The 15,281-nt window shown below is 36.0% G+C and overlaps 1 protein-coding gene across 2 annotated transcripts; it reads left to right on the top strand.

Annotated features, from left to right (window-relative positions):
* The first annotated feature begins 6,950 nt into the window (after nucleotides 1-6,950).
* On the top strand, nucleotides 6,951-14,904 carry LOC105042995 (uncharacterized). 2 transcript variants are annotated; one of them, XM_010920389.4, is made up of 7 exons: nucleotides 6,953-7,411; nucleotides 7,537-7,633; nucleotides 7,714-7,829; nucleotides 10,348-10,392; nucleotides 13,979-14,004; nucleotides 14,104-14,239; nucleotides 14,434-14,904. In XM_010920389.4, the coding sequence occupies exons 1-7, from the start codon at nucleotides 7,021-7,023 to the stop codon at nucleotides 14,538-14,540; spliced, it is 918 nt and encodes a 305-aa protein (XP_010918691.1). In that variant the 5' UTR covers nucleotides 6,953-7,020; the 3' UTR covers nucleotides 14,541-14,904. The 2 variants fall into 2 exon arrangements, with proteins under 2 accessions (XP_010918692.1, XP_010918691.1); XM_010920390.4 differs by lacking the exons at nucleotides 13,979-14,004; nucleotides 14,104-14,239 and having other exon boundaries at nucleotides 6,951-7,411.
* Nucleotides 14,905-15,281: the final 377 nt, after the last annotated feature.

The raw sequence follows: 15,281 nt of genomic DNA, 5'->3' as shown, positions 1-15,281 counted from the left end.
GTCTTGCACGAACCAAATCTACATGCAGACTACGAGGATGCCTCTCACCACGCAGCCGATGTCTGGTTCACATCTCTGTTTGGATCTTTCTGCAAGTTGTCTACAGAATCGATTATTCTGAAATGATGAGACGAGATGATGAGACCTGTGATTTCTCATGATTGTTATATTTTTTCTTCCCGTAAGTCCTTAAAAGCCTAAAAGGAGAGGAAGGTGAGGAAGGAATAATGTATGGAAAACTTACCTTGAAATTTATTCTTTAAAATTTAGGGATGATATACATCAACTTTCTAATTAAGACAGTTGTTCTGAAACATTGAGATGATGACACCTGTGGTTTTTCAAGATTGTTACCTATGATTCCTTTTTCATCCCTTGTTTTCTACCTTGCGGTAAGTTAACCGACGGTACATCAGGCAATTAGCTCCTCGAAAGAGCTGGTGCGGTCTCTCTTCTAGGTTAATGTAATTTTTATATTTATCTCAAAATAAAAATAAAATAATACTCCAGTACTTGTCGGATAGAAAAAAATAATTATCTAAAGCTTGTAAAAAATGATCGAAAATGTCTGGATCAAAATATTTATTTCATATCAAATTACACTGCCGATACCTGTACAGTGTTGCAAATTAAGAGTCCGTGACACACTGGCATTTTTTTAGTTACCAAAAACTTAAGTATTTGAGAGAAGGATTGGCACGGGCTAATAAACTTACATATAACAAAAGGAGCCCATTCTTTGAAGGATAAATCAGTTACTTGATAATTTTTATTTTTTTGAATAATATCTCTCAGATAACATTAAGATAGAAAAATAATTTATTAATATTTTTTATATATTGAAAAATAATTTCGAATTTGTTATTCATGTTTTTTTATATGATTACTTTTCAAGTAAGTTGCTAATATTTATTTATATTTTTCATAATATTCTTTCAATAAATTTATATGTATAATAATTTATATTATATTATATCTAATTTAATATATCATAATATATAATATAATATGAAGAATATATTTTATTTTACTATACTATTTTATATTATATTATGTTATATTATTCATATCATATAACATATACTATATAATAATATATTATATATTATATTATAATGTTAAATTCTTATAATAATATATTATATTATAATAAAATAATATTATATTACATTATATTATATTACCATAATAACATATTATTACATGATAATAAATATTACATTATATTTTATTATAGTATATATTAACTTATTATATTATATCATATAATATATAATAATATATAAAATGATATAGATAATATATTATATTATTATATGGTTAGGGTATTTTAGAAATAAAATAAATTTTTTTTTTTTGTTGATGAGAAAATAATTTTCGACCTCTTAGATGGATAAGATTTTTTTTTCTTTTATAAATAAATATTCTTGATGAAAAAAATAACTTATCTATCTAAAGAAGTATAAGAATCGAGAATATGGATAAATTGGTCCACCTTTTCATAATATTTATGAATGAATCCTCCTAGTGTCGAAGGTACTAACCAGCATCTTTATCGCATATTCTGAAAGGAGCTTTCAAGGCAACTCGGCATTGAGTGAATCTAGAGGATCGGAGTGTATCCGGGTTAGCCTCTTTCTTTAGAAGGTAGCATCGCGATGGCTCCCAACCAAGACTCTTCTGAAAGCTCAAGGTATGGACCTTCAGGCTATTTGCCCGACTTGTAGTAGGAGGAAGAAACCAATGAGCACCTCCTTTTTCGTTGTCCGAAAGCGATGCAGGTGTGGCATATGGTCGGGCTTCATGGATTTCTTCTTTAGAAGGCCATATCGGTCCAGGTAGGGATGACATCGAGCCGAGTTCGGGATAGATTTCTAACTACCAAATTCAAATCCAAATACCAATAATCTATCCAAATCTAGCCCAAATACTATTTGAACTAAATTTTTTTTGCCCAAATCTATCTCAATTAAGTATCGGATAATTTGGATTTACCCAGTCCAAACCTACTTGAGTCACATTAAGTATTTTTTTTATTTTTATCAAATTTAAAACCATATTATCATTCTACAAATCATACCTGCTTAAACAAATAAAATTAAATAATACTTAGTTCCTTGTTCAATCAAAATAAAATTCAAACTGCCTTAAGCAAATAAAATTCAACAACGCTTAGTTCAACAATACTTAGTTCCACATTTAATTTAAATAAAATTTAAATATAATATAAATTTAATAGACTAAGACAATCAACAACAATACTTAGTTCCAACACTCTGAAGTAAATAAAAATATAAACATAATTTAAAAAATATATTTAAGTTTTAGATTCCAAAAAGACTTAAACAATAATTAACCTACTATCAATAGCCAATGTTTGAAATTCAAGTTCAAATTTAAAATATATCAAAAATAGTAATCATGTTGGTGTGTCTTGTGATTGCATGAATATTTTTTAATCTTTATTTGGCTAGAATATTTTTCATGAATAAGTTAGGATTGAATAACTAGTAGGTGATAATTGATAAAATATATTTAATATAATATATATATATTAAAATACTAAAATAGTTCGGATTGAGTTTGGATCGGATATCGGATTAGGTGTATAACTACCTAGTCCCGATCCGAATCCAAAATTAAGTGTTTGGGTTTTACCCAAAACCATCTAAACCTAGTCAACACATTGACTATCCAACCCAATCAGGTCTGGTCGGATCAAGTATCCGCAGGTTTGGATTTTGTAGCCATTCCTAGTCTGAAGTTCTTGGAGTATTTGAGACGGTGCGTTGCTACTGGAGTACTGCGGTCAGTTGGTATTCAAGCAGCCTATATAGCCTAGTAGATCTGGCTTGCTAGTAATGCTCTAGTATTTGAGGTTAGAAGATGCCCAACGAAATTCATTTAGGAGCGAGCTTTGACTTTGGCTATTAAAATGATTGATGTGGCCTCGAAACCCTCAAAATCTAGGACTCCCAACCTGCTCAAGTAGCAGCCTAAGGTGTCTTTGTCATCTAGGAGCCCCCTACTCTATGATTTTTTAAGGTCAACTTTGATGATAGTGTCAGAAATAGGAGTGGTGGATCTGACTTCGTCATTCATGATTTGGCTTCTAGATTGTAACGGCCGAAGGTAGTCGCCTCTTTGATCCGATCATTTCTTATACGGAGCTCCAAGCCGCATGGATTGAGATTACCTATGTGCATCAGTTTCTACATGCTGATCATCTGTCTATACAGGGTGACTCGGCCACTGTGATGTCTTGGCCTCATCAATGCTTGCGTGGAGCCGCCTGTCACCCCTTATTTCATGACATAGCATCCATGTTGTTGCATTGTGTAGGTTATACTATCAGACACATCTTTCATGAGGCTAATTTTGTAGCTGACTGGATAGCTACATTTATTATGGAGCACTCTAGATCGCATCTTTGGACTAATTTAGATGAGATTTTTATTTTTTTTAAGAATATTTTATTTTTTGATTTTCTTGGATGTATTCATATTAGAAGAAATTGAATGCTTCATTCTTATCAAAAAAAAAAAAAAAAGGAAAGGATAATCATTGTGGCATTATAAGGAACTTAACTCTATTCATCATCCAAAAACTTAGATGCTCAAAGGCGAAATCGGTCCAAGCTAATTACCATAGTGCACTATGACATGTGGCTCGCCTACTCTAAAGTTGCATTTGGTGCATCACTAGACAATCTTGAAAGATAATATAGATTGTGTCACACTCCGAACCCAACATCCGGATCGGATACGTGATGGCCGCACACTCCGTAAAGCAAGTCCTAAAAAAAATGTAAGGCCAAAAATAATTCCTTACAATCTCAATATCCATAATATCTAATTCTAATAATAACTAGTAAAACTTGCATAATTACAATTAAAATTCTTTCAATCCTCTGATCAGATATCATGACATTCTATTTATTTATCTACTCACCCACAATCCAAACTATAGTCAATCATGAGCGTCCTGTAACTCTGTGAAGAAAAAAGAAAGTCCAGTAAGAATTTTCATATCACACCGATGTAATAATATAATCTGAAAATGAGAATAAGCAATAAAACATAAAATCCATGTTCAATATCCGAAATAATTCAAACATCTATAAATTATCTATCTTGTCAAAAGAGATGCACCATCATATATTAATGGGTGAAATACTTTTGTTCAATAATTATTTCATGTCTTGTCTTTCATTTCTCTTTTGATTATCATATGATCTTTAACCTTTTTCTTTTGGCTCTAGACTAATCAAGTCTATACCTCAGTCATTATCTGAATTAATTTTTACTTAAAAATCTTTCAAGACTGTCCCAGGATGACCTCCTGACCGGCTGTCCCATGTACGAAAGTCGGTGAGAGACTGTTCCAGACATAAGCTCCTGACGAACTGTCCCAGGCATGAGCTCCTGGCCGACTGATCCACCTATAAGCCAGTAGGAGCTATCCCAGACATAAGCTCCTGGCAAGCTGTTCCATATGATAGGGATAGTCCATACCATATCTCTCTTTTTCATTTAATCATTATGTGTTGATTTCATCAAATCAATTCTAACTTACATTATGATCAATTTAGATATGTCATATCCATATAATTATGCCATCAATTCTGATACATATATATTGACATAACATACTCATGCTCAAAATCATATAAGCAAATAATGGTGTCTCGGAAATAGCAAATTCATCGATCTCAAATCTAACGATGCAAAATCAATGATGCAAGATCAATGGTAAAATAGCATATATAATAGTAATCATGTACAAGAATTCTTATCTTTATCGATGACTGATCCAAACACAGAAATCAATGTTCTTCTTTGATTTATGAATTTTGAAAATAAGATATTCCACTCAACATCTTATGCAAACAATCGTACCTCTTCATGATCCTAATCAAATATAAAAATCATATATGAAGAAATTATCGATAATCGATCTTAATAATACAAATCCAGACTTCTCTTAGAATTACCCAAAATCAGGATTTGTCTGAGTATCTGGACCCTCCATTGGTCCACAAGACTTTTAGAAAGAGAAAATCTATGAAGAGAAAAAAATTTTAGAGAGAGAAAATTTTAGAGAGAAAAATAGAGAAAAATCTTTGTATCCTTCAGACGAGACAATCATGATCGAGATTATCAGAGATCATATCAAGGTGACTCAATATGGATTAACCATGATCGATGTTATAAATTTCGAATAAGGACCGAGCTGGGATCCAATCTACTGTACAAATTTCAGAGCAATCTTAGGTCATCATATTTTCATCTCAAGTTTATCCTAGGATTCATGATGAAATCAGAGAGAGAAAAAGACCTTAGAGAGACAAAATTCATAAAGAGAGAAAGGTCTAGAGAGAGAAGATGGAGAGAATCTAGAGAGAGAAGATAGAGAGAGGAAGGAGAGAGAAAAGAAGAAGAGGAGAGAGAAAAAATTCTCTATTTTTTTTCTCTTTTCTTTCTCTTTCTCTTTTTTTTTTCTTTTTTTTCTTTTCTTCTTCTTTCTTCTTCTTTTCTTTTCCTTCTTTCCGCGACCTCCTTGGGCCGAAACAGGGGACGGGCTGAGGGGTTTCGATGGCTCAGCTCCGGCAAAGGTAGTAGCACGATCGGAGGTCCGATAGCGCGCGCTGACAGTAGAGAGCAAGGGAGTGGCCGACGGCAAGTTCGGCCGACGGAGGAAAAAATTGAAAAATAGGGATCCGCCCCTTTTTCTCTTGTTTTTCAATCATTGATCGGTCGCCGGCGGCCAAGGATTCCGAGGACGACATGTAGAGAGGTGAGGGTCCTATCCTAAGGGTGAGACGCCACAAATGGTGGTGCCGGTGGCCGAAAAAGTGAGGAAAGATGGCTCGTCCGAATAGCAAAATAGGGTCATGATGTTTTGTGGATTTTTCGACGATCCCGATGGTCGGAGAGAGGTGCACAGAGCCATGGAAAGGAGAGGAAGAGAAGAAGGAGGGCTAAGGCTTACCTTAAACTCCGATGAGATCTCCGGTGAGAATTTGAGGCAAACAAGAAGGGCGTGGACAGCTTCAACGAAAAAAATCCGAAAGGAAGAAGAGGAAGAAACTAGTGCTCATCGTGGCTAGCTATGGAGAAGGGAAGGGGGATTTTATAGAGGTCTTCCTAGGGTTCCTTGTGGCCCTAAGAATCCTCCCAATCGGACACGGAAGAAGAAGAAGACTCGGGAGTCTTCTTTCAAATTTTTTTTTTTCTCATATGGGCTTGATTCAGGGCCAATTGGGCCGGGTTATTACAGACTGTCTTAAGGATAGATTATCATTATTAAATTATCGGTAATGTTGATTACTGTATTTGGTACTAGATAATATTGCAATAAAATTACTAAAATCTTGATTGATATATTTGATATGACAATCAGATTATCGATAATATAAAATCAAAATTTCAAAATATCTTCAATAATTTTGTCTTGGTGTTCTTTTTTTTCTTTGATGAGAAATAATTGGAGTGATGTGGGTGTAGTGGTAGTATGGAGAAGTGATGGACCGAGGGATATGGGGAACTGTAGGAACTTGGGGGGTGAGGAGGAGATGGGCACGTGTGGAGCCATAGGGGTGGTGGAGAGAGCGTAAAGGAGCCATGGGTGATGGTGGGGGATAGATTGGAGGAGCCGTAGATTGACAAAGAGAGATGGAGGAGCCATGGACTGAGGGCACATGCGAGAGGGGTGAGGGGAAGAGGGAAGGTTGGGCAATAAATTTTATATGATTTTTTGAAGATAATTTTTTTAAAATTTTTATTTAATATTATTAAAAATAATAATATCAATAACCATCCTTCCTATAAAATGATCTAAATTATCAAAATAATTTAAATTATTATCTAAAAAATATATTAAATATAATAATTTAAATTATTATATTAAATTATCAGCAATCGGATTGCCAACCTAACAACGAGAGCGGTCACCCAGACATCATCTAAACCTGCATACCCAACACGTAGTGATAACTGATGTCCGGACAAAGCCGCTGCGATGAGAGCGGCGTTTCGAACCGCCATTCCCGCCCTCCTCTCCTCCTCTGCCGCCGCCGTCGCCGCCTTCCCCCCGTGCTTTAGTGTTCCCCGCGTCTCCCCTCTTCTCCTCCTCCGAAGCTCTGCCTTCTCGTCGGCGATGGCGAACCACCCCACGCCTCCCTCCTCTTCCGCCTCTCCCTCGTCCTCCACCGCCACCGCCGCTGCCACCCTCGGTTCGTCATCCTCCTTCTCGTCTTCGATGGAGAAGCAGTTCGAGGATTTCCGGGTCCACCTCGAGGAGTCGGGGAGCGTCCGCGAGCGGATCCGCGGGGTGGTCATGGAGATGGAGGGCGCCATCCGGCTCATGCACTCCAGCCTCCTCCTCGTCCACCAGTCGCTCCCAGCCCCAGGTCTGCAAAACTAAGTTTTTCCCCCCTTTTTGGGGAAAAAAGATCCTATTTTTAGTGTTAGGGTTATGGTAGGATTTAGGGTTGGGGCTGTTGTTGCTTATTTTTGGGTCTTTTTGTGGTTGTAGAGGTTTTAGAGAAGGCTCGGGTTCAGATTGGGGTGCTTAAGGACCTCTTTGGTCGGCTCGCTGAGATCCTCCGGGAAAGCCCCGGGCAGTATTACAGGTGGATGCGGTTCTTCTAACTTGTTTCGCTGCTCTGTTCTCCTTGGATGGAGTTTCTAATTGAAGTGATTTGGGGTTTAGGTATCATGGGGATTGGAGGAGCGAGACACAGACCGTGGTTTCACTGCTTGCTTTTCTGCATTGGTTGGAGACCGGGAGTCTTCTCACGCATGAAGAAGCTGAGAAAAAGCTTGGATGCAAGGCCTCTTTCCTTCTCAGTCCTCTTTCGCTCTCTCTCTCTCATATAAATGGCGTTGCTTCATACTTATGATATTGTTGTTGGAGATGCTGTTACTCTTAGGTTGCTTTCTTTTCATTTTGATGCCAATCTAAACAACATTTAGAACACAGCTTAGGAGAAGAAATTGTTTAGTAGCTCGTTTTTCCTTTCTATATGTGATAACTGTGTTGCATTTATCTTCCAATAAATCATTAGCTCTCATTGGACCATGACTACTTGCAAATGTTGTATAATTATATGAATTAAGTTGCAAGCAAGAATATTACCAAGACTCCCCCGATGTGTACCAGATTTCATGATTGATTGCCAAGTTTACAGACATCTAATAGTCTTGAATTCAGCATTTGTGGTATGATCAAATGATTGATAACTCAAAATAACAAACCATGAACATTTGTGGAGTGATAAAATGGTTAGTAACTCGAAATAACTAACAATTAGGCAAACATGGCAATCAGACTGGTGCTAGTGGAACTTTGCTATGGTTAATTATATTGACATTTTGACTTGCAAACCAGCCTGTTCATTTATGTATAAATTATTTTTATTACCCCATTAAGATCTTAGGTTGAAGGGTTGTTTACTGCATCATGTTTACATGCATAAACAGTGTGCTCAACTTTGTACCATGTTCATATGATATCATAGTTAAGACTGCCAAACTATTCACAGCCAACTTGGTAATCCATATCTCCAGATTCTTACATAAACTACAAATGTCTTTATCCTTTCATTATGGTTCATTCTTATGGATGCTTGGGGTACTTTTTAAGCGTACATTGTATTTTGTTAGGGAACTTCTTTATTTTATTCTTCTGTGATTCATACAGTGAACACCCATAACATAACAACCATCCAAATTGTGTCAATAATGCATGCAACAAGATGGACTAGCATTGTATTAACGAAAATGTGCCTACAACTATTTGACCAATACAAAAATCAGTATTAGTAGTTCAGCATAGGTTTGAGATGCATATCCCATACTTAAGCATTATTAATTAGGGAGCAGGGTAATCCCAATATCTTTAACAATAATGATACGAATACCTAATTGTTAACTAGGACAAATTATAAAGTGCAAAATCTTTTTATTTTGTTAAATATGAGTTAAAAGATGCATTGGGTATTTGTCTAAAAGAGTGATTGGAGGTATTTCATCTACCTACTTGGAAAAAAAGGATCTTGTTCTTAGAATTTCCAGAAGTATACATAAAAAATGGAAAAAATGTCCTATTAAATTTGTTTGTTTTTAGAACACCTTTTAGAAAAATGTTTACTTAGTTTGTTGTGAGATTATGTAGGCTTTCCTAGTGTCATTGGTTTGAACATATTATGATCTTTTGAGCAAACCTCGCTCTCATGAGCCATAATTTAATCAATATCATCAAAATAAGGCTTATGTCCTGCATCACTTATATGGTGTTACTTTGAGCAAAATACATGCATATTCTCCTTGGAGATCTCTCCAGTAATATCCAAAGTTTTTACTTTTTTTTTTTCTGATTGCTTAATGATGTAAGAAAGCCACAATTTTGTTTCAATTGCAGACAGATGATATATAATATTCCCTGAATTCAGGGAAATTTTCTGAACTTCCATTTTGTTCCTCCTGTACTCTTTGATTTATATTGCTCTTCTCAAAATTTTCAAACTTCAAAATTTGGGCCATGGTTTTAAAAACCATCAGAATGGGACTATATAACGGTATTGTATTGTTTTGATGCAAAACTAGCACCTGTATGGGTGTTGGGATGCCAAGACACATAGTATTGGTACTTACCGGCCATACTGGTGTATGCTGGTGCTTATTGATGGTACCATCTGGCAATTTATCCCCTTTTTTTCGATGTTGTAAATCTCAGTATGTACCATCAATACTAGTATCATAATGATGCTGTATCATTCTAGTGGAAAACAGTACAGGGTTTGGTATTGGTATTTAAAACATTGTTTTAATGTCTCTTTTGTGGTTTCATTTAGTTACAAACTTTTGGCATGTATGAATTTATTGGGATCCTCAACTCTGACATATCACATATATGGCCCAGCACTTATCCAGTTTTGAGTTATTAGTTGCCAATCCTAAGAAGATGGACTTGAGAAGGGTCATGCATTTAAAGTTTTTGTTTGATGCAGTTTTGATGTAATGATTTATAGATTGAGTTGTGATCTATTTATTAACGTGTGGGTGCCAACTAATCACTAGGCTGTGGTACCCAACTACCCAGGTTTTTATCCCACAAACACCTCATTGGCTGGTGGGGGTACCCCCTCTCCCTTTTCTTGAATTGAAGAAAAAAAGGTTTAATCCCCATCTGAAATGCAGTCCATTTCTTCTTCTTATTACTGTTATGTAAAGCAGCTCAGCATTGTTGGCATCCCCAACAGACTGTTATTCTGAGAGTTTTCTTGCAGAATCCAGAAGGTGAACTTGGTTAAAGAATTTGCTGATCCGTCTTTATTCTGTGCAGTGAGTGTTTCAGAGTTTGGTCTGGACATTGAAGATTACCTTATAGGTGCATCTCATTTCTGATAAACATGTTTGGTTGTTAAAACTGAATTTGCTTTTGGAGAACAAAATACTTGGAGCATCAGCTGGAAAGAAATCACCTTTTTTTTTTTTTGTGTGTGTATTTGTGGCCTATGTCATATGAAGGATGTGATTGACTTTGGAATGTTAATATATCACTGCTGTCATGTTGCTTCTGCACTTGAGTCATTTCATCTCTGCTTTTGTTTTCATCTATCCACATGAAATTTATGATTAGTGTGGCTATTTTATGTAGTTTGTCTGCACATGAAAGCCGAACCATCTGCAAAATAATGTCTACTTATTCTTCTTTCCTTTGATTGTGGTTTTTCTCTAGCATACAACTATGTGAAACTTTCTGCATATATTCTCTCTTTGTTGGAAGCATATTGGCATTGTGTTTAAAGAAATATAGGTCCATTGTAAATTGTGAATTATCTTTCTTTTTTTGAGGCATTTGTTACCTATACGACTAATGGATATATCATCCCATAAAGTCTGGCCATATCAAATGGAGTGCACTAGGAGGTTTGAGTCTTGTTTGAGCAGTCAAAGCCAATTGTAAAACTGCTTTCAACATCGAGCAGTTTCCACATACTGCTCTGAAAAGGCAACCAGCCTCTCCTGAAGTTCTTTTTAAAACTATGTTGCCATGACAAAGAGTATAATTTGTAGGATTTTAACGCCATAGCTTAAGAAAGTTTGGTCCACTAGACAGCTTATAGTTTTGATATTTATAGGAGCCAAAATAAGAGGATGAAATTGTTGTGCTCAGGAATAAGGTGGTCATCTTTGTAAGGTAACATGTAATATTTCTTGGTCACAAATTGCTGAACATAGGAAGTTAAAATTAGTAGTTTTGTGAAATGTGATGTGATATTATATGGCAAAATGCCAAAGGATTGCTTGGTGAAGTCTATAGTAGTATAAAGGTAAAAGGTACACAGTTAAATACGCTCATGGAATATTTATATTTAAGAGGGAGTGACACAGGAATGACATCAGAGTTCAGACAAAGGGAAGGCAAACATCACAAAGGAGATAAAAACTATAGAAAGCTCAATATGTTCTTTGATGGCTTGGGTAGAAGAGGTGTGTAGGGCATTGCAAATTAGCTAAGATGAGGGAGAGCATAGTGGAGATATGGGTCAGAACTGGTGGATTGATGAGCGATGGCAATTGACTTTTCATGAGTGTTAGCATGATCAAGGAAAGATTGGCTGGTTTTGTGTTAAAATTTTCTGAATAGAATACCTAGAATAAACATATCTTGGTAGGATTCATGAGTACTGCTGTTGGATCTAGATAACTAAAAAATAGACTACTTTGAGAGGGGATGCAAAAGGTAAGTTTTTGAAGCTAGATAAATCATCAACATAGAAATAGAGTATCCTGGCTAATACTGGTTTGATTTAGTTAACTAGAGTTAAAATGCAACCTTGAAATAAGATCAAGGTTGATAGAATAAAACTATCATGGTATCGTCAATCTGTGAAAATGGAGGGACATTTAAACAATAATTATATTGAACGATCTTTCTACATGCAAGTCTAGCGGTGGTGTTTCAGAAGAGGATTACTGACCGAACAAGGAAGTGGAAAAATTATAGTTTGAACTCCTGTTCCACTTGTGTTTTGGAATATGAACTTTTCAGACTACTTTCTTCCATAGTGAATTGAAGGTCATAGGGACTTTGGATTTTGCGGTAAGATAACTTTGCCAAATATTTTGAAGAGTGATTTTCTTAAGGTAGGATATAGAGTGGTTACAATTTTCAGGATAATTGTGCTCTGTTGGTGTCTGATCTGGAGGTATAGATGTATAAAGTCTATGGCATTTGTCGTTAATTAAATGCCAATTTCAGAAAGTTGCTGGGGCATATATTTTTTGCGGATGGTATGTTGATTGATGAGAGGAGGATAATTTGAAGGTCATTATCTTACAAGTTGTAGATGTCAGCAAAAAGTATGAAGAATTTTATTTTATTGAGGTCAAGATGAAAGTCAGGCAGCATGCATTATTAACAACCAAATGATACACCAAATTGATCATGTTTCTCTATTTAACCTATTGAACTAGAGAGGCTGATAACCACCCACTAAATAGGAATAGAGCACGGTGGTTGAAGGAGGAAGGTGCTTATGTGTGCATGCAGCCATCCCATGCCGACGAGATGAATAAAAATTTTCATAAGGCAATATTGATCAACAATAATGTATTGGGGTTTATGTTTGGCAATCGGCATCATGACGATTCAACCACATACGTCAGTTCTGCAAAGATTAGGCCTCTAAGGTGTATTACTTAAGCAGAGGAGAGTTGAGTATGGTGGCATTGGCATGTTCAGTGAACTCATGGGAAACTGTTGGAGAGTCAATATGAGCATAGAGAACCTAGGAAAACTTGGATGTAAAGTGTTATAAAGGTTGAAAATCTTTCGTTGCAAAAAGAATAGTCAAATCAAGCTGAAAAATATTTATAAAAAGGCTTAGTTATTTAAGGATAATTATTATGGTCAGCCATATAAAATCATTGTCTTTTTTTCACTTTCATACTGAAAGCATCAGATTGCTGAACCTGTATCACCTTTGTGATATGTGGAGAGAACAAAAACACAGGGCCACAAAATATGGTCTGTTTGTGTCTCTAAAACATGAAACATGTTAACCGTATAAATGAGTATTAAGTATACTTGTGTATTTCTGATAAATAGCATTCAAGTGTGTATGAGGGATCAATTTATTTACTTGTTTCCCTTTTCCATTGGGAAAAAATGAGAGAAGTATTTAGCCCTTGCAAGGCTTAATAAAAAGAGAAATAAACAGAAATAGGAATTAATGTTTTAATAAAATTCTTTATTCTCTTAGCAACTCTTTTCCTGGAGAATTATAATCTCCGAAGCATGTCTTGATATCGGATATGTTTCTGAGAACAAGTATGAAACGTGTTCACCCTAAAACATGCATAGCTGTTGGAGAATCTTCCACTAAGTATGATTTTATATATTACTTCTTCGAGTAACGTGCTTGTCTAGGTATGTGAAGATACAATGGACGATCTTTTTGAAAAGTTGAAAGCTAGGTGAGCAATGGTTAGTGGAAACATATGCATCCAGATCTGGTTGCTATTGATGTAGAGGACATGTTCTTTCCCTGGACCCACAACTTTATCAATTGGCGTATTCTCGAAATCAAGCTTGAAAACTACCTCGAGCCATGCCTCGGATGACCACCTATTTTCATTCTAAAAGATCTTCGCAATCTTTTCTTCCCCTGGTAATTGTCTTCTTAATAATGGTAATCGTCGTGCATATGATTGCTGGTTCTCTTCAAATAATATCTGATCATTTATTAGAAACTTGTTGAAAAAAATTTGTGCCTCTTCAGGTGCGTTATTGGTAATACTGTAGCTTAGTTTGGGTTATATTTAAATGAAAATGTCTTGTCATCTAGTATGCCTTGTATTTGTTACTGTGATCTGTCTGTAATCATTAGATGGAAAAGAATCAATCCGCTCATTGTTTTGGGGGGTTCTGCTATAGAATACTAAGGGAAGTCATTTTTCTTTTGCAGGATTGTGTTTTATGTCCAATGAAATGGTAAGACATTGTATTTGTATGCCAGCTTTGGCTTTGTCTGTTTACTGTTTACGTGACTGAAAGGGAAATAAGTTACTGATACAGTTCATGACTTTCCAGCCCAGATATGTGGTGAATCAAGTCACTGCTGGGGATTACGATTGTCCAAGAAAGGTGTTGAAGTTCTTGACCGATCTCCATGCAGCCTTTAGGATGCTAAACCTTCGAAATGACTTCTTGCGTAAAAAATTTGATAGTAGGTTCTCATATGTTATTGTTGTATACCTGAACCAGTAGTGACAAATACGATCACTTCAGAAACTTTCATGTGTACATTTCCTTGCTCCATTTCTGAAGTGAAGATATTTGGATTTTGTGGTAGAAGCTAAATTTCTGTTATTTGAATGTATGTGCTTATCCAACTTTCTAACACAACCTTCTCAATGGCAGGCATGAAGTATGACTTGAGAAGAGTTGAAGAAGTCTACTATGATGTCAAGATCCGAGGTCTGTCATCTGGGGGCTCCACAAAAGATCAAACCACCACCCAAGCTTGATGGGTTCTAGAATTGCTGCAATAAATGCCGATGTTTCTATTTGTTTTTGTCAGCATCTTGCTTTGCTGCAACCCAAAGTTTTAACCTGAATTATTCCAACCACTTCGACACTTGAAAATCTTTCTTGCGGTTTTGATTTGCCACCTATGTATGGAGTCTACCCTTGGATGTGAAAGAGTCACGGTCGTGAAGCTTGGATTTGGACGAGTGAATGGCAGAGTCACGGTCGTGAAGCTTGGATTTGGATGAGTGGAAGGGGGTAAAAAGGGTTCATCTTCACAGCTTTAACTTCTACCTCTGAAGAATGTCAAATACAACATTCTTTTGATATCTGGATCAGCACAAGGCACTGCTTTTTTTTTTTTTCCTGCTCATGCTGATTTAACCTTGGGTTTCTTCTCTCTCTTCCCCTGTGAAACATCAAGGTTACAAGTTTTTTTATCTCTCTGGTACATGTTCTTTCTTTTTTCTTTTTTTCTTTTTTTTTTTTCCTTTCCAAAAAAAAAAAAGGTTTGTGAGGATTCCTGTCGTTTGGGTCTGGTGATACCGCTGGCCGGGGGCCGAACAGCCCTTTGGACTGGTCCAGTTTCTAACTTCCAGGCCCAAATTCGTCGGAGGCTGAACATGGCCCGCTTGAAGTCTGAGTTAATTTAATATAGGTAAATTTACAGTATTATGATTCAATTTTGTTAAATTCACAAACACATGGTCGGCTCTGTTCCTTGAGCTTGGCTTGTTTAT

The sequence above is a fragment of the Elaeis guineensis genome, chromosome 4 (assembly GCF_000442705.2).
Source record: "Elaeis guineensis isolate ETL-2024a chromosome 4, EG11, whole genome shotgun sequence".
In the NCBI taxonomy this organism is placed as follows: Eukaryota; Viridiplantae; Streptophyta; class Magnoliopsida; order Arecales; family Arecaceae; genus Elaeis; species Elaeis guineensis.
The sequence above is the reverse complement of the archived record's forward strand: the minus strand, read 5'-3'. Positions and strand labels throughout refer to the sequence as shown.